Below are 19,341 nucleotides of genomic sequence, written 5' to 3' on the forward strand. Positions count from 1 at the left end.
TTATGAAGATGTGTATAAACTGTGAAATCTGATTGAAAACAGGATATATGATAGAAAATCATACTGTAGTCATATTTAGTTGTAAAATAGACTGGGGAAAACTTAAAATTAAGAATTAGCTTTATTTTGTGTAACTAGTGTAATGGGAAATGTCTAGGATGTTGATAACAGTCTGGGAAGCAAAGGATTTTGTTTATGGCATTTATCCAAGTATTGCATTCTGACTCTTACTACTTTTTTTATCTTTTTTAATTTCGTTTTCAGATCTTGAATCAGATGACTGTGCATCCATATACATCTTTAATGTAGAGCAGCCATCATCCTCTGTCAACCAGCCAATTTGTATTCCTCGCCATGGACTGCAGTCTCACTCCTCTCCTACAAGATTTCAGAGTCACAAGAACTATGAAGGCACTTGTGAGGTACCAGAATCCAAGTACAGTCCACTAGGTGGACCCAAACCCTTCGAGTGCCCCAGCATTCAAATCACATCGATTTCACCCAACTGTCACCAGGGGATTGAGGCCAGTGAAGATGAATTACACACAAATGGCACAGAAAATGAGTACATGGAAAGGCCTTCCCGGGACCATCTCTATCTTCCTCTTGAGCCATCGTACAGGGAATCATCCCTTAGTCCCAGCCCTGCCAGCAGCATTTCATCCAGGAGTTGGTTTTCAGATGCTTCCTCTTGTGAATCCATTTCCCATGTGTATGATGATGTAGACTCAGAGCTGAATGAAGCAGCTGCTCGATTTACCCTTGGCTCTCCTTTGGCATCACCTGGTGGCTCTCCCAGAGGTCCCAGCGATGAATCGTGGCAGCAGCCTTATGGCTTTGGGCATGCCCTGTCCCCCAGACAGTCTCCCTGTCACTCTCCTAGAACTAGTATTACAGATGAAAATTGGCTGAGCCCCAGACCAACATCAAGGCCCTCATCCAGACCTACATCCCCCTGCGGGAAACGCCGCCACTCCAGTGCTGAGATTTGCTATGCTGGTTCTCTCTCTCCTCACCATTCTCCAACTCCATCCCCCGGGCATTCTCCCAGAGGAAGCATAACAGAAGACACGTGGCTGAACACTTCCATTCATAATGTACAAGGCCTTAACTCTGGGCTTTCACCATTTCAGTGTTGTACAGAGACTGATATTCCTCTAAAAACCAGAAAGACCTCAGAGGATCAGACTGCCACTTTATCTGGAAAAATAGATATCTGTCCTGAAGAGCAAGGTAACTTGTCATCATCCCTTGAAACTGCAGTGGATGATTGCTCTGGATCCCAGCACACCTTGAAAAAAGACTTGCCTGGAGACCAATTCCTTTCTGTTCCTTCGCACTTTACTTGGAACAAGCCGAAGCCTGGTCACACCCCTATATTCCGGTGAGTGATTACAGAGTGGCTCCTTCCTGGCCTTCCCCTCCTGTGCCTCTGAAGTAGACATAGAAATGCCCTTGTATTTCAGTGATGCATTAAGACTTCTTAAAGAAAACTTGTTGAAGGCAGATGGATGCTATAATTAGGAAAAAACAAGTTGAGATACCAAATACCCTTCATCTTTAAAAACACAGTAGATCATTGTAAATAGGATTAGTTTTATTTAAGTAAAGTTTGGGTATATGCACAGGGCCCAGCTGAATTAAATGTCTGTGGATTTTATACATGCTTTGCAGTCCCATCTAATCTGAGCACTTGACATGTTAATATAGCTAGGGAAACATGACTTACATGATTTTCTAAAACTGGGAGGTCACAAAAGAGGTACGGAGTTTATTTGCTTTTGTGTTGATTTACTTCTTTGGGCTCATAAATTCTAGAAATAGAATAAAGAAAAAAATTTCTATGCCATGCTGAAAGTCATCCAGAAAGAATGGATGTCTGGGCTGTAGTTCCAAGGTATTTCGACCAGAATTATAGAATTATGTAGGTCTTTTCCTTTTGCAGTCTTGTCATGTGCTAGCAGGATGATTTGTGGAGACTCAGAAGAGGGAACTGGTTTAATTGAGTGAAAAAGTCCCCCCTTTCCACTTTTTAGATGGATCAGTTCTGTGATTTCAAGTTATGGAGCTTGTATAAATTCTTAAGATGTCATCCAGCTTGGCTTGTTAATAGCTAAATCCATTTAAACAATACTTATTCAGCCATTTGGTTATTTTTTGCCTAATTTTATAACCATAGGTTTTAATTTCTCTGCACAGAATTGTACTGATTTTAGTAAATAGAAGTATTTTTTTTTTCCTTCTCCTTTAATGTTCTTCCACATAACTGATTATGGATTTTGTTTACTGTAAAATTTAACAGTAAAGACGCAAAGCTGCTGGCTGGATCTGTTCTACCAGGTCTGAAATGACTGTGGTAACAGATAACTTAACTGTCTTCAAGTCTGGGGATTTTTAAAATTCCATTGCCATCTGTTAGTAATAGGTGTTCAATCTCTTTGCAGAGTCTTTTCATTCAAACTAAAACAATGATGTTTTAGTTTTAACTTATTTGTGTATTTTGGAATTGCATTATATTTGTATATAAGCAGTCCTAACTTGCCATTTTTGTTAGCTTGCATGCTAACATTGTTCCTAAAAGGTGAGCACTACTGTAGGGTTAGATGTCATGAACAAACAGGCACGGGCTGTGGATCTGTGGGATGAACAAAATGGTTTGAAACATGGACAGCTCATACCTGTTTCCTCTTGTACTGCAGAGAACTGAGTACAACTGAATAAAAAGAAATTTTAGTGTTTTTATTAAAAAATAAAAATTTTATTTCAAATGTCAGGCTTTATTTAGAAGAAGGAACTGAATAATTTTTGTAAATATAAAATAGGCGAACAGAAGACAATGAAGACTACACCTATACACAAGGAAGCTACATGAACCTATTAAGCTGGGTGCATTTGCTGCCAAAAATGTTGACTGATTATTGAATTGGTGGAAATGGCTGCACTGGCAGCTGTATCCTCGGTGAAATGTTGAATTACTTAGCAGTTGTAACCTATTCCTCAGGGGCTATGGCAGTGTGCATCTTCAGCAGGTAAAACCTTCCATTCTGTCATATTGTATTTTGTAATTTTGATTCTTATAAACCTAAGTTGACCCTTACATTTTATAAATAACAATGAAATGCAAGACCCTCTGTTTCTAAATAGTTGATGATGGTGACCAAAAGTGAGTATATTAGTTGTCATAAAGAATTATGTAATTGTTATTTATGTGTTTATTCCATAATGTATGTACAATTGTATTAATTGTAGTATAAATTACTAGATATAGTAAAAATAGTGTACTTGTTAATGTCTTGATTGTGTTGTCAAGCACAAAGTAGTGCATGAAGTAAACAGCAGTATTGATTCCAAGCAGATAAAATAAGTACACACCCAGCTGTAATAACTGACCCCTGGGAGAAGGGGAGTGATTTGCCTTCCATGTTCTGTGGTGTGAAATGTGTAGGTAGCACTTTCTGCTCTGAGTGCTCTCTAAAGTTTTGTAAATCTGTTATCTACTTTATCTGTCAGGCCTTACCATGTTTTCCTCATTCTTCTGTTTTCACTAAGTGTGCAATGCTTAAGAAAATCTAAAAATGTATAAGATGCTTTTGAGCATTAGTCATATTTCACATGCCATCCAAACTGGTTTGTTTGATGACAGCTTGTTATTTGGTCACAGAAACTCATAATCTGCCAGTCAGTGGCATGTGAGAAATGTCTGTGTATTACATGGCCCAAGTCCATTTCTGCTCCTTGTCAAAGAGAAGTGTGGGCAAGGGCTTGGGCAGGGCCACTGCAGCAATTCCTTCCTCCAGGTGAGAGAACTGGGCAGCAGCTTCTGAACAGGGAATAGTGCAGGTGGCTGCTGATGGTGTCACTCACCTGCTGTGATGGCAGACTCAGTTGGTCATTCTGCAGAATATTCAGCAACTAACTTGGTAATTTTATTTATTACATGGTTGTTCTGGTTGCTGTGTAAGTTACCTCTTTCTTTCACCCCCAGCCTCCCCACAGGGTGATGGGAAAGACATGTTTCTCATGTTTTCCTTCCCCTCCAATTAAAAAACCCTTTATTGGGATCTTAATGTAGTGATAGTAGATGCAACCTTCCCACTAGCATTTTACTCCAGCATTCCACAAGTGTGCTGATTTTATCACTTTCTTTCGTACTTGCTGTTTGAGTTTGAGTTGTAAGAGTTCCAGAAAGTGAAAAAAAAGGTCTGTTTTACAGTGCTTTTTTTACTCGAACAAGGGGAATAAAAAGAGTCTAGAGATCACCTAGAAGTCTCTGCTGAGCAGGTGATATAATACAATACCTTTGGTGAGGACTTCACTCCACAAGTACAATTCATAAGAGATCAGGAGCATTGCTGGTGCTGACCTTGGCTGTGGTATTGTGGAGTTAAGGACCATCACAGGCACAGGTAACATGGGGCTGTTAGAAAAGTGCTCTCTGATGCAATTGGAAATCATGGCAGTTCTGGTATTTTTGCTTTTTAAAAGCCTTGATTATCTTTTGCTTTAAACTTTCTATTTTAACATGAATGACTAGTGGAACAGTAGATTTTAGGTTTGGTCAAGTGGATCTTGAGAATCTAATTTGTGTCTCAAGCAAACAGGCATTTGCAGGGTAGTAAACTTAATGAGTCATTCATTTTTTTTTTTTTCTTTGTTTAGCCCCACGGTGTTTGATGGCAACAAATGGTGCTTTTGTGTCTGGAAGATAACCAGGCAATATTCATTAATGGTCAAAAATCTTGAAATAAGACCTAGTTTCCTTTACTTGCCTCATGGAATTCACAGAGACTTACACATTGATTTAAAAACTACTACATAAATTGGTGTTTGTCTCCAGACTGTTTTGTCATTAATTTAATCTATGACACTGAGAAGTGATGGGACATCAAATAGTTTTTTTGTCCTAGTGGTAATGAACAAACAGACTTTAACAGACATATTTACAGCTCAGAAATCATTTTAATGGTGGGCATTTAATGGTAGCTTGAGAGTATTTTACTGCTGAAAACTAGGATGGCTGACAATGTAATTAACTCATTCAGGAAAAAAAATAGTTTACATAAAGTGGTAGATAGTGGAATACTTGAGGAAACTGTTTCTTTTGTTTGAATCTTTCTCTTGGAAATCCAAAGAATAGAGAGGAACAGAATTCTCTCTCCTATTTTTACCGTAAGTGTTTTGGGCCTTCAGTCTTAATTTTAAGAACTGCACTCAGGTTGAAAGATTTCTATAGACAAAGTTAGTCTGCCAAGTATTTATCACCTATTTCTGATAAATAGAAATAACACCAGCTATTCTACTAGCAAAACTTTAAAATGAAAATGTTTGCAAATGACTGACTTTGAAGATAAGAACCCACTTAAGTGAGACAAGCAAAGGAACTTTGACCCTCTCAGGTTTTTAATAACCAACGCTATCACTGTAATGTTTGCACACCATTACTGAATCCAGGGAAATTCAGGTAGTGATTAGTGCAGGGCCTTAGTGCTGTACCTGTTATTCCTCTCTCTGCTTTGCTCTGGGATGATGGAATAGAGATTTCCCCATGGCAGTTCACTGTACCAGTACTCTGACAGCAATGTGAACTGCTCTGCCAGGAGCAGAATGGTATTTTGAATGTAAACAGATGAATAAAGTCTATTGATAGGCCACTGTGGCAGCTGGAATGGCCCCAAATTTCTTAACTTCAGAATTTCTCCATCAGGGAGAATATGGCTTTTTTCTAGGCAGTGAAGAGCAGCCACAGCAGTATCTTGGCTCTGCAAGAGACCTTGAAAACCACAGTATTGGATCCTAGTTAGGATTTGAAATTCTCAGGGGATTGCTGTCTTGTAACACTGACTTGTCACAGAATACACTGTGGGTTCATCTCTGCAAAAACTTGGGATGAGGAAAAAATGTGGAATAGCCATTGTATGGTCAGTGAGCTTTTTCTCTTTTGAAATGTTGAGAGGAGTTTTAAGTGGAAAATTATTTTTGCTGCAACTAAAAGTTAATAAAAGTATCTCTCTAGTAGATTTGGGAATCTCAACCAGTGAACTTTCACAACTATCTGGAGGTACTAAGGGGTATCTTTGAAAGGTTGCTACTAGAATTAGTAGCTACAAGGAGGTAGGAACATTTTCATACAGAGTGGCTAAAATGAGTTTTTGTGTCAGTTGCACCTGTGTTCAAAAACAGTGCTACAAGTGGAAGGTAATTGTTTTTAGCTGAATTATGTTAATGAGTCCCATAGGCTTTGTTCTTCCTTGTGTCCCACGCACACTGCTCTGGGGCCACAGTCAAAGCAAATCCTGTGTCTGCCCCAGGCTTCTTCCTATGGCAGAGGGGCAGAGTCACCCATGAGCACACCCTGCCTTTTACAGCTCTCAATGCTCAAATCCTTATGGACATGTTTGGCTCTTATACTGAACATCAGTTGTTTCCTCAGTCAGTTCTGTTTTGGAGGTAATGGTTGCAGAGAAGAAGGTATCTGTTAGATTAATATTGATAAAATCAATGACATGATACCTTCAAATGCTGTTGTTTCTGCTGAAAATGCTGCCAAGGGGTTCTTTCTTTAGCTCTGAGTTCCCTTTAATAGCTGCTGTTCTCCAAAGTCTTTAGTCTTGATGTGATATATATGAGTATGAGCTTTCTGAGACTTGCATTAATCAGCTCATAAAACTCCTTTGGTATTTCCAGAAGAACATTTGTAGGTTTACAGATTGGTGCTGTTTCAAACAATATGCAAAGATTTGATTTCATGAAAGCTTTAGAATGACTGTCACTCATGACTTCCCTGTCCTGATGTGATTTGGTCATTTACTAGTAGGTTATTGCATTGCTAATAAGGTTTTTAATTTAAAAAAAGAGAGAGAAAGCCTTGCACAGAAGTTTTTAAGTCCCAAGCTGTTCTAACAGTAATTTGGCACCAAACTGGGTAGAATTTACTAATGAAACATGGAAATATCTACAAGCAAGTTCCTTCCCCATCAAGACTGAAAAGTGAAGGACTTTAAAACATGAGTTGTTATTTTTCCTAATCTTTTGTTCTAAAATAACTTGAAAAACCCCTCATGGCCAGCAGCTGATCTGGGTTCTGAATAGAAAGTTAGGTGTCTTTATCAATAACACAGAGCTGTCATGCTGTGTAAGCTGGGGAGAGACAGAAAAGTACTTGTTCATTTCTGAAGCAGCTGAGCTGCTTATTCTTCAACATGTTCCAGATACTTTAAGAGCAATACACCAGTATAAATTGAATTGAAGTTCTGCACTATCAGAGATTGAGCACAAGTTCAGTGAACCTCAGTGCACAGTTGACAGCTGATAACTGTGGTGAATTAAATCTAGCAGTTCTACTGCTGATCCTCACCTATCAGTGTAGACTGAATAATATTTTCTTGAGAACAGATCCTTACATGCAGTAAAGCTGGCAGCTTCAGACCTGTTTTCCCATATTCAGCATCTGGTACAAAATAGCATTGCTTCATATGAAAAAGTATTCAAAACATATGCAAGTTTGTTACTTCTTGTACCCCAAAAGCTGACATATTTTTTCTCATTTGATATTGAATTGTACATAGAATTAAAAAAAAAAAAAAAAAAAAAAAAAACATAAAACAAAAAATCCCAAGAGTTTGTAGATTTTATTCTGTTGCGTTTTTAAATTGATCTAATGTGCAGTCTTGTGGGTTTCTATGACTTTAGGAAGGTGACAGTGCTGGCTAGGAAGTTCCCACTCTGTTTCCCACCCCTTAGTTCTGCTTGAAGGTGTGTAGGCAACTAGGACTTTGTTAAATTAATAGGATTAAAGAATTTACATTTCAAAATGAACCCAGGTTAGATCACTGATTTGATTCAATGTGTACCTCTATAGTATTTGTCTAAAAAATGTGTAAGGATGATGTGGAAGCAAAAATACATAAAACTGATACCCTACAAGGCAGGAAGGTGCATGACAGAGTACCCTAAAAGCTGTAAAGAATCCATTGCTGGATAGAGATGGCAAGGAAGATATTCAGAGAGAAACAACAGTTTGGGTATCCAACATCAAAAGGGAAGCAGCTGTAACTGTCAGACCAGCTGCTTCTAGAGAACATCTGTTTGATGCAGTGCAGCCTCAAAAGCTGTGTCATTTACTGGGGAATTTCTTGCAATTTTTTTTAGCATTTTAGGCATCTGCACGTGCACAGTCCTCTTCCTTGCTCACTTATGCTGGTTTTATTATTTTTATTTTCTTTTTGTTTTCAAAGAATGACAAAATTTTGAGAGTTGGTTATTTTCTTGTCTCCATGTTTGTCCTAGTATGCCAAATATTTTTTCAGAAGATAATGTGAGTCTGATACAACTTGTGCCACATTATTGTTAATTAATTGCAGGAGGAGTAAATCTCTCTGAGACACTGTATGGAGAGTGGTCATGATCAACAAATACTTTTTTTCTTGATTGGATTTACCATTCAGCTTCCAGTAATAGCTCCCAATAATTGTTATAGACTGTGATGCATTAACAGAGTTCTCTCATGTACCATATCTGTCCAGTGTATACCAGCTATTTTAACAGAGAAATTTGGGTACATAAGAGATAAAAAGATTTTCACTTTTAAATGCTCCTAATTGAATTTACTCTGCCAGGTAATTACTGGCTTGAATCTGACTGTTCATCATCTTATTAGAATGTTAAGTCTATAAATCTGTGCAGGTAAAAGGGTAGGTAAATATTAGTTTGAGGTTCTTCCATGTTATTTCTATTACTGTATTTTGTTCTTCCCTGGAGTGACTTTGCTACTGTATGTAAGAGTGTGTCTGTGGACAAGCTGAACACAACTTTGGGTGTCTCTGTTGCCTGCTGCAGTAAGTCTTTATGGCTAGATAGAACAAGTAGCTTTTTAAAACTTAGGGTGACCACATAGTGTTCACTTTAATGATAGCTAACAAAATGCAGTGCTTGCCAAAGGAAAGCAAATACAGCAAGCTGTAAGACAGTGCAGAGTTAAAACTTCATGACTGTCAGATTCAGTTTACACTGTTCCCTCTAAACCACATTTGAATTTGCTTGCTGATATACTTAAGGTTAAAAAGTGAATTTAAAGGCATAGAGTAGCCCTGGAAGTGTGGAACTGGGAGGTCGTAGAGTACCTTTCTTTCGCTCAAGAAATTCCATTCTAGTTCAAGATTTTAATGTACCAGCAAAACTGTGTTTTTTCACATAACAATTTTAAGCTGATAGTTATTCTAGTTGGATTATCATTCGTTAGGGAAGTGACATCATTGTCTGTGTTTTACAGTGAAGGCTTTGTGCTGTGCCAGGTGGCACCGTTTGTGTAACCACATGTCCTTATCTTGATTGCAGCACATCTTCATTGCCACCTCTTGACTGGCCTTTACCAAGCCATTATGGGCAGTGTGAACTGAAAATAGAAGTCCAGCCTAAAACTCATCACAGAGCTCACTATGAAACAGAAGGAAGCAGAGGAGCAGTAAAAGCATCTACTGGAGGACACCCTGTAGTAAAGGTAGGCAGTCTGGCTTTCTTTAATAGAAGGTAATTTTTAAACTACAGTTACTGGTATTTACAATGCTGTGAATTGTTACCTTTTGTGAAGCTTATAGCCTTTCCTGGGCAAGATTTTGTCCCTTAAATATGATGGTAACTATTTTGAAAACACTGACCAATAAAACCAGTTCTTGTTGAGCTCAGAATAAGATGTAAGGTCCTGGTAAATTAGACTTGGCTTTGGCATCATACTCTCTTTGAAGCGAAAGATATGTGGGTTTGGTCTGGTTAGAATAATTGTGTGCATAAGATGTGATGTGCTGCTCTCTCACTTGGAGTGTTCAGGTGTGTACACAAACGTCTTGCTCTGTGCTGGGGAGATTTCTGGGTTGCTTAGGGACAGTCTCTGATGTCTCCTTTAATATCCATGGTGTCAGCTGGCTCACACAGCTTGGACTGAAACCCACCCTCATTCACTGAACATGGGCAAATAGTGCTGAGAAACTGTGGGGCTCCTTAAGATGCCTTGTTTATGTTTGCCACATCCTTAGGTGAAAGCAGTGTCCCTTCACTTACCTCAGTATTGCATAATGGTCTTTATATTAATTCCAAGCCAGGTTAAGACAAAATTTAATGGCTTGTTTATAAGTCCAATCAGACAGCAGTTACAAAATCCTTATTAAAAAAGGAGGGGAGAAAAATCTGATTACATGAAGGTTGCAGCAGGTTTTGTCTTTTCCTCCAAATCCAGGAGGAAATATTTCATGTTCTTTTCCAATAAAGTCAGTGTTTCAGTCTTAAATATTTTGCTACAGTCTAGACATTAAAAATGTATTTTATATATTTATCCTCTTCCAGCAGTCAAAAGTGACTCATTACTATTGCAGACCAGATGCAAAGTGCTGATAGGATTGCCATAATCCATCCTCATTCTTTCTCCTACTCTTACTGTAGTATAAACATGTTATCACTTTTCCTCCTTATAGTTTATTCCTCCTCTTTGGCAAGTGAATTGTGTCAGTAAATTGTGAAATTTACATCATTACATTTCATCTATATCAATGAAGATATACTAGCAGAGTTTAAGTGTCTTGGATGATCTGCTGTTATTAATTTGTCTAAGCAGCCTCTGCTTCCAGGCTCTTCATCTGATGAATTTCTTCAGCCTGACTCCTAATCATATTCTTTGGGCTGCCCATCACTGTTTCTTCTCTGTTAGCTTACCTTGAAATTTTTCATTTTACACCTTTTTTCCTCTTCAAGTCTTTGTATCATTCCTTTCTCTCCCTCTAAAAAGGGTTGGTTAGCTGCATCCCATCTTCTTTCTTGAATGTCTTTCCTTGTTTTTCCATTGCAGTTCTCAGGTTGAGCTCTTCATCCAGCTTTCATGTTCCCTGCAAAGCTCCTCAGTGTTTTTCTTCTCACAATGCTGTGGCCTAACCAGCTGCAATTCTCTCCTTTTGTCAGACCACAGGGTTTCTTAGCACAGCAGAGACAAGGTCAGGTGCTTCTTAGGGAAGTGTGTGCTGCAAAGTAGAGAAATTTGAGGATGCCTGGCCTAGGCTGGGGTTGGAAAGCTGGCAAGACACGTTCCTTCATGTGGAGTGGTGTGTTGCTTCAGTCAGTGGAGGACAAGTAGACACAACTTCCACATGCCAAGGTGCTCTCAGTGGAATTTAACACATCATTAATGAGGACAGAAACCTGAGAGATTTTAGCTGACAAAATAAATCTTTCCTGAACTGCTGTGAACCGCATTCAATATTGTTTAATTTTTTTTCTCTGGCTGTTTGTCTTGCTCTAATATTTGCATTAAGGGAATTTATGCTGCTATTTGCAAGATTTGACAAATATATAGGCTTTCTTTTGCTTACAGCACTAGATGATTCTAAGCTGCAGTACTGGATGCTTCTAACTGCAGTAATGCAAATTAGAAGAAACATCTGTAGTGGGTGACTTACACCAATGATTTTAAGAGCTATTTATTTGCATTGAAATTGTGAAATACCTTGCTATATGAAAATGCTGTGTTAAAAATGAGGATGGCATTTATGTGTCTGACAGTCTTATACTTCAACACATGCATTGTACTGTGTCTCTCTAAATTAAAATGAATGCAAATGCAAATTAATATTCAACTTTGCAGTTTGGTCTCTCTCTTCCAGCTGGACTGCAAATTAATTGTTGTGTTTGATAGGAGATAGGAAGCTGTTATGAAACAAAGCATTGATTTGTATTTACTTTTTACATACTGCTTGGAAAAACAGCATGGGAAAGGCCAAATTTGGAACAGGTAATACTAATATCTGTAAGCAGGTGGATATTGCTTTCATACAAACTGAAATGTTTTCCAGTACTTCTGGAAGCTTATTCCAGAAATCCACATCATAGCATGCACTACTACTTCTTTCTGACTTTTCTTTTTGGTGCTCTTAGCTTTAGAGCAATCACTTCATGTGTGTGATCATTGCAGTAAAGCACTCCACATTTTCCTGTGTGAAATGACTGTGTGTTTACCAGTGTCAGAGATGAGAAAGGAGCTGGGTAAAGAGAATAGAATCCTTTAATTGGAGCAGACCTACAGTGGTTGTCAAGTCTAACTGCCACATCTTTGGGTGCTTGAGGGCCTCTGTGCTTTTCCTTCTTACACAACTTGTTTTGCTTTTGAACATTATATTATAGAAAGCTGGAGTATTTAACCTCCAAACTGTGAAGCCTCTGTAGTTCTGCATATGCACTTGATGTATCATTTAAAATAAAGATTTTAAGATAGTACATGGCTTCAAGCCTTTAATGTATTAGTGCATGTCATTAATCTATTACTAATACTGTACCACACCTGTTGCTAGGACACTAAGCTTCTGACAAATTTGGCATCATCTGTTGTGAGTACATTTAATCAGCTTATTTCCAAATGGGAGGAAATTAAATAAGTGGAGCATCATGCTTTGCTTTGTATATCTCTTAACTTTAAGAAAGCTAATTCTATAATGATGTTCCCTTGTTTTTAGCTTTTTTTAATGCTAAATGTTCTAAGCAGCAGATACCTTTCATTTTAAGCTCTGCTTTCTTGGGAGTATGTTCCAGCTAATCCTTGTCATCTGGAACAGTTTCTTTTACCTTGGTGGAGAATCTGCATGATAATGCTGACAGTTTACACAGGGAAGAAATAAATAATATAGCAGAAAGGTTTGCAAGGAGAAAGGTGGCATGTTGAGCTTTTGTCATCCAAATGATGTGGAAATTTTGTAGTGCATTGCCAGGAGACAGCCTCTGAGCACTCCCTAATTTTACCATTCTAATTCATAGGTTAGAGTCTGCAATTCACCCATCTAGGAGCCTTTTAAACAAGTAGCTGTCACATTTTATCCAACTCCAAATGAACAGTCATCATTGCTTGAATTTCCACCCTTCCCACGGGTATAAATAAAATCATGTTTGCACTTAGAATTTGCTAGAATGAGTTTCCTTCTGTCTGAACTGGTAGGGTTCTTCATGAGACCTCACTTGGGTAATGCTTATGATCAAAAACAGAAAAGCCTTTTAGAGCAGGTGGGCACCTGATAAGAATCTATTTGGGATAGTTTGGGGTTTTTTACTTTTGTATGTTAGTTTTCTGATCTAAATGAACTTTTCTTTTTTAAATAAACAACAAACTTGTCTTATGTGTTGTGTTCCTGTTACTCATGTAATTTTCTGCAATTTTCTGAGCTCAAGGATTTTAAATTAATGACATCTTTTGGTAGTAAATCATAAAGGCTGTGTTGTGCACAAGAAGTAGTATTTCCTTTTATTTTTTTGTCTTGTTGCTAGGGAAGAAGGTGATGTCCATGCTGGTCATCTTGTAACCACACAGAGTGATGTACTCAGGGACTGTGGGCTCACAGCTGCTCCTTAGCACCTCTCTGTGTGCAAGGAGTGTCTGTCCTGGGGCCACTGTGGCAGTCTGATGGTGTATCTGCAGCAGACACTGTCTAGAACCCACTCACACCCTGGGTATGCAGGATAGATTTGGAGTTAGGCTGTTTGGCTGTTAAGAATTTGCCTGGACCAAAAGTGTCTTTTTCCTGTACTGCAAAGTGCTTAAGGATAGAATCATTCTGTTCCTCTGCCATAAGCAGAATTATTCCTGTAGCAGATTTACAGTGGCAGAGGAGGGGATGCATTGTGGAATCCATATGAACAACTCAGCAGTTCTGCAGGTAAAAAAAAGATGTAAGATCAAAAATGAAAGCAATATTAAATAAAAGCCAGTTTGTTTAGATGGCTACGCACTGCTACTCACTGACAAGCAGAGTTTTCTGTGTGAGGTTTCATGGAGATCTGTGTCAGCTCTGTTTAAAGTGATTGCAGAGCTTGAAGTCAAGATAAGCGCTGCTGTGGATGAAAAAAGTAAACTAATTGAGCAAAAGTAAACTCCCTTTGAACTGCTTTGAAAGTTCTGAGACAGGAATGTGTTCTCAAAAAGCCTGTCAAACTCTGCCTGAGTCCTGATGGAAGAAACGGCAACCAACAAGAGAGGATCTATCCAGGCAATGGCAAATGATCTGATAAAAGTAAATTAACAAAGCATTGTCTAAACGAGTGTATGTTTCCTGGCCTGTAATTCTGTTGCTGTCACCTTTTCCCAGCTGTTCCCTGTGGCTCATGCATGTAACTACTTGAATATTAGGTATAATATTGGAATTCTCCTTCTTCTCTATGTCCAATAAACAGCACTCTTTTTCTGTGTTTTGCAACCCTTCCCATTCTTCCTGCCTTCCACTCTCCAATTTTCATGTTTGTCTTGAATTTTTTCCTGGTTTGTCCCTCACCAGAAGGCAGGCTTGTATCCCAGCTCTAGTTGCCTCCTGTTGATTGGTGACAGCAACCTGCCCATAAATCTAAAAGGCAGAAAGTAAATCTCAGCCTGTGTGAACTGTGTAATGGGCTGTACTGGCAAAAAGCATTGACCTTTGGATGAGATTCTAAACCTATGTATCTTTCAAGAACAGTTTGATTTAGGCATCTTCTGCTTCAGAATCCCAAAAACAGATAGCAAAAGTGATGCCTGTACTCACTCTAGAAAATGCAGTAATTGGTGTGAAAACCAATAAAAACAGTCATCTGCTTTTTGTATCATTGGTTTATTAGAGTTTTCTTTTTTCTACATGTTATGTGGGAATAACCTCTTCCTATCCCAGCAATGCTCGTCCAAAAACTCTCCATAGCATAATTAGCATTTGGAGTTGGTATTTCAGGAGTAGCACCGTTATTTTTCCAAGAGTGTGGTAGAGCCAAGTGCACATGGATGGTTTGATGGCAGATTACATAGGACTGGCAATTCTGCACTCTGTTAGCCTAATATTGTTGTAGCTATTCGATTATATTCTTTTTTGTGTAATGTAAAATGGGACAGGACTAAAACACCTAAAAAAATGCCTGAAGTCAGCATTTAAAACCCTTCCAATCCTGTCTGCAAGCAGAGTGTGTAAAAGTGTGAGATTTCAGAAATAGAAATCCAAGTTTTTAAACCAAGTTTTTAAACACATGTTTTGTACATGTGTAAACACATGGAACCACGTCCAATAATGAACTGATATTTGCCATTACTCTTTTTGCTTCAGTCGTTTGCAGGATCTGTTTGTTTTTGTGATGACCTTTAAAATGTTTTTAATTGGACTTGTGCCCCTACCTAATAGTTTATTAAAGTTTGTTCCTTTTATCTGTCACTATTTTTTTCACAATTGCGAAGGTCTGTACTATTTTAAAGTCTTGAAGTCAGTCTACTCAATAAGTTTATTTAACAAAACACAAAGGATGACTTTTCTGATGTGTTTGCTTTTCCTTTTCTTTGATGGAAAGGTGCACCAAATAATCAAGCGACAGAAAATAGCACTGCACATCAGGAAGGGATTGAAATAGATGTTTTGGTTTAATGTATTGAACTTTAAAATCAGACTTTTAACTTCTTGTAACATTATAACCTCTGCAGAATCAGAATGAAATTCTAAAAAGAGTCCAATGTGCTGTTAAGACTTTGTGAGCCAGCAGTTGGGGTATTGCATGATAGATCTGAATGGAGTTTCCTTCCATCAGTTTCTGCAGTCTCTTTTAAGCAGTCCACTGGAGATTATAGGTCAGCACTCACTGCACCTCTGCAAGGCTGCAAGGGATGACTGAGGTCATTTTGACTTTCAGTAGCTTCCCTGAGCTCTGCTTTCTTCATTTCATGCCCATGGTTTGCTCCAAGTTTTTCCAAATGCAGCTGTTGATAAATTCAGAATAAATTGTATCACTGGCATTAGTCATGGTGTCTTTTGTTTTAAATTATGTTCATCTTCATGCCCTTGGATCCTTGTCATCCCTTACTTGTCATCCCAAGTCATGGCTGATAGATGTGCTGCTGAGCTTGGCAGATAGCCCTTCAGCTTTTAAACCCAGCCATCCTCACAGTTCTTTAGGACAGCTGCTGCACATCACTCAAAAGGGAAAGTCTTGTGGAGAAATGTCTGCAGGAAAAAGTTCCATTGATCAAAGCCGTTCACTGGAACCTCTCTGATCCCACTGTCCAAAAGATTCCAGCCTTGTGGGTCATGTCTCCCTTTTCTCAGAGGATCAGACATTTAGATGGTTCAGTTTTTTCTTTAAATAATTTCTTTTTTAAAGAAATTGGCTTTTACTTTTGGAGTGGACTGAAATTTAAGCAGTGAAGGTTCTTTTCCTTCAGGATTGTTTAGGTTTCATAGTGAGCTCAGTCTTCCAATGCAAAAGGAAGAAGTAGCTGATTCATGAGAACAGCTCTTTCTTTTCACCCTCTACAATGGGGCCTGCATTCTTCTCTTTTGTCCTCCTTACCTTATCACTCTGGGAGTGTTGGAAGGAATACAGAAGTCACTGAAATGCATCCAGCTGCTGTGAGTGTGTCAAGGGGGAAATAACTATTTACAAGCTGCCTTTCATATCAAGGTGTTGAAGAGCCTTGGAAATCTCCATCTGAATTAAATGCTTAGTAAGTGCTTGTAGGTCTTTACACAGGTGAGTTTCCTTCCCTGTTCTTCACATTTGAGCTGAGGATCTCTGTATACATACTGGTGCATTTGGTGAAGATGGATTGTGAACTTTAGGGACTTGATTATGTCAACCTTGCATTGTATTTCAAGACTGTGCCCTATTTTTAGGGAGGCCTATTTGTATGTAAAAGCTTTCTTTCTAATCAGCCTACTTCACCAATCCAGTAATGCCCTAAGCAGTGAATTAATTGTGCAAAGGCAAAGGAGCACTGAAATGTTCATCCACAATTAGCAAGCAAAAAAAAAGGCACATAAAATGTGAGTATTAAACCTCAATGAAAGTTTGATTAAGCATGGCAATTTCCTAATAAATGCTGGAAAGTTTTGCAGGAAAAATGCTTTAAAAATACAATTAAATAGGTTTTGACACCATCAGAATGTTGTTGGGTATCACAATATGCTTGATAGCTGAGCATAAAACCTAACTGATGAAATTATCTTTCCCCTACCACCACCACCCTATACACACACACACACCCAGTTCCATGTTTTCTCTTAATTTCTGAGACTGAAACTGTAGGTGTATGGAATGCTGACATTATTTCTGGATTCAGTGACACTAGTAGGTATTTGGGGTTTTGGATATGTTGATTCAAAAACCCAGACTATTTCCAAGTATCCTAGTGATGTCTGTAAGTACCTGGTTACTGTGAGGTGTCTGTTTGCTCTTGGATATTTTTTCCAAGCTTTGTTGTATGTCTTAAGAAATGACACTTTTACACTTGAGTAGAGATTGGTAAGACTTGGCCTACAACAATAAATAGAAAACATGGACAGAACCTTCTTCATTAAAAAAAAAGGTGGAATGAGGAGGTAAAAATTTTAAGTATTAGAGACTAAAAAGAGTCTTCTCACAAGCTTTTCAAGTTGCTGTTTTCTTTAGACAAGAGCATGGAACCAATGATGTGTGAGCCAGCTATGGTCCAAATATAATCCACATGAAATCTGGAAAAATGCTAATTTATTTTTTCCAGGTTGATGCCTCTAAAATAAGGTGACCTCTTTGTTTTTCTCAGCAAGGAAAGGTTCTCACCACTGCCCCAAAATTCCAAGTTTAAATAGTGCTGTCTTTAGTGATCAAGTGAATCCATATAGTCTCTAGCGTGACAGATTTTTACAGGGTTTTCCATGTGTGCATTAAGAACATAGCAGTGTTTTTGTTGCATAAACTACAGCTTCTTGATGATCCAAAACTCTCTCCTGAGGTGCCTGCCTGTGTAGTTGCTTGGTAAAAGCCCTGAAGTGGCAGTGCCATGCAGGGGTTTCCTGTGTGCAGTGTAGTAACTGTGGAGCTGCTTTGGCGTGAAGCCCTTGTGGCTTATCCTGTAGTGACCTTCAGTCTTTAGCCTTCCAGCTTTAGTTTAACTTACGCAGGCACTGACCTTTGCTATGGAAACGATATAGAAACACAAAAACAACTTGGCTGAGTTTCCTCGGCAGAGCAGTGGGTGGTGGATCAGGATTCTGTTACAGGGGAGGGTTTCTAGAGGTCACTGGTGACACAGTGCAGTAACTTACTGCTTGTCTGCAGCACACTGTTTGCTGCTCCTGGGAAAGTGCTATATCTTTTTTTAAAGTAAAATTAGCAATTTTTTGTTTGTAGTGAGCAGCTCTAATACTGCACATTAATGGAATAAGTGCTGGGAGGGGAGGTTTACCTGAAAGCCTTCCTAGGGCTCAGCCAGTAGTTCAGGTTACTGTTCCTCTGTAAGTGACCCATGACTGAATCTTGAGCACACTGACACTGTAGTGCCTTACCATAGTGCTTCCTCATGGTGCTGATTCTGCAGCACTTGCCAGTAGGTTGTAAAATGCTGTTTATTTAAATACCTATGGTCTGTAAAAACACACTGTGTTCTTATTTGTGTATATTCTTTACGAAGGTGAACTAAAGGTTCATGGCTTCATTATGTATTTAAACAAAATATAGTATTTTTTCTCCCAAGTTAATTAAGTACTTATTTTCATTGAAAAACAATTAGCAGGTTGGGGATTTTTACTGATTTAAATGTTTGGGCTGTTCAACATACAGAATTGTGCATGAAGCAGACAAAGTGGTAAGAAGGCATCACCCTGCTGTCAATGAAATTAGGAACAATTAATATTTTTTTGAATGAGAGCAAAACTGTATTTAAAAGGAATGCATTTTAAATGCCTAAATAAATAATATTTCCTGATTTGAAGTTGATTTGGGGTTGTAGTTCTCCTTCATTATTCTCAAGGTAGGTTTTGCATCAATAATGGCAAGTCAGCCTGGAGCTGCCAGCTTGCTTATTACACAAGATTTAAGGGGGAAATATTCATTCTAAAGCATAGATTTGTGTAATAAATTTGGGGGTTTTCTATCCACAATCCTTTCAGCTGCCTGAGTTTCACTAGCACATCGGGCTGTCTGGTTAGCATGCACAGCCTGTTGAGCTCGCTGGCTTTTGGCTGTGGCTGCTGGGAGCACAGGGACACTGCAGCCTGTCCCTGCTTGCTTGAGGCTGGGATATTCCCTTTAATGAGGCTCCATTGGTGCAGTCAGGCCCTGAATTACACTCTGTGCTGGAGTACATGGGGATTGTTCTTCCTTTCCCACTCCCTGGCTTACTTTATTGCCACAGGTATTGCACACATTGGTTATATTTATTCCTTTACTTCGTGGGGGGACGTGGTGTTTATCTTTTTACTTGACCTTGAATAAAAGCAGTAAATTGCCTGCAATACCAAGTATATATTTTTAAGTCTCTGCTACCTTGCCAGAGTATATGGCCATAGAGTCTCTTGGGCAATGCCAGTGTGACTGCTGGCATGGGGGATGTTTTACCTT

The 19,341-nt window shown here is 38.7% G+C and overlaps 1 protein-coding gene across 2 annotated transcripts in view; it reads left to right on the forward strand.

Moving 5' to 3' along the window:
• Positions 1-19,341, forward strand: part of NFATC3 (nuclear factor of activated T cells 3) — a 64,602-nt gene that overhangs the window by 15,143 nt on the left and 30,118 nt on the right. For both annotated transcript variants that reach the window (XM_063167805.1, XM_063167806.1), the window contains exons 2-3: positions 265-1,384; positions 9,334-9,496. In XM_063167805.1, the coding sequence (XP_063023875.1) occupies positions 265-1,384; positions 9,334-9,496 (1,283 nt within the window). The remainder of the gene's footprint in view (positions 1-264; positions 1,385-9,333; positions 9,497-19,341) is intronic.

Source organism: Melospiza melodia, chromosome 13 (genome assembly GCF_035770615.1).
Source record: "Melospiza melodia melodia isolate bMelMel2 chromosome 13, bMelMel2.pri, whole genome shotgun sequence".
Lineage (NCBI taxonomy): Eukaryota > Metazoa > Chordata > Aves > Passeriformes > Passerellidae > Melospiza > Melospiza melodia.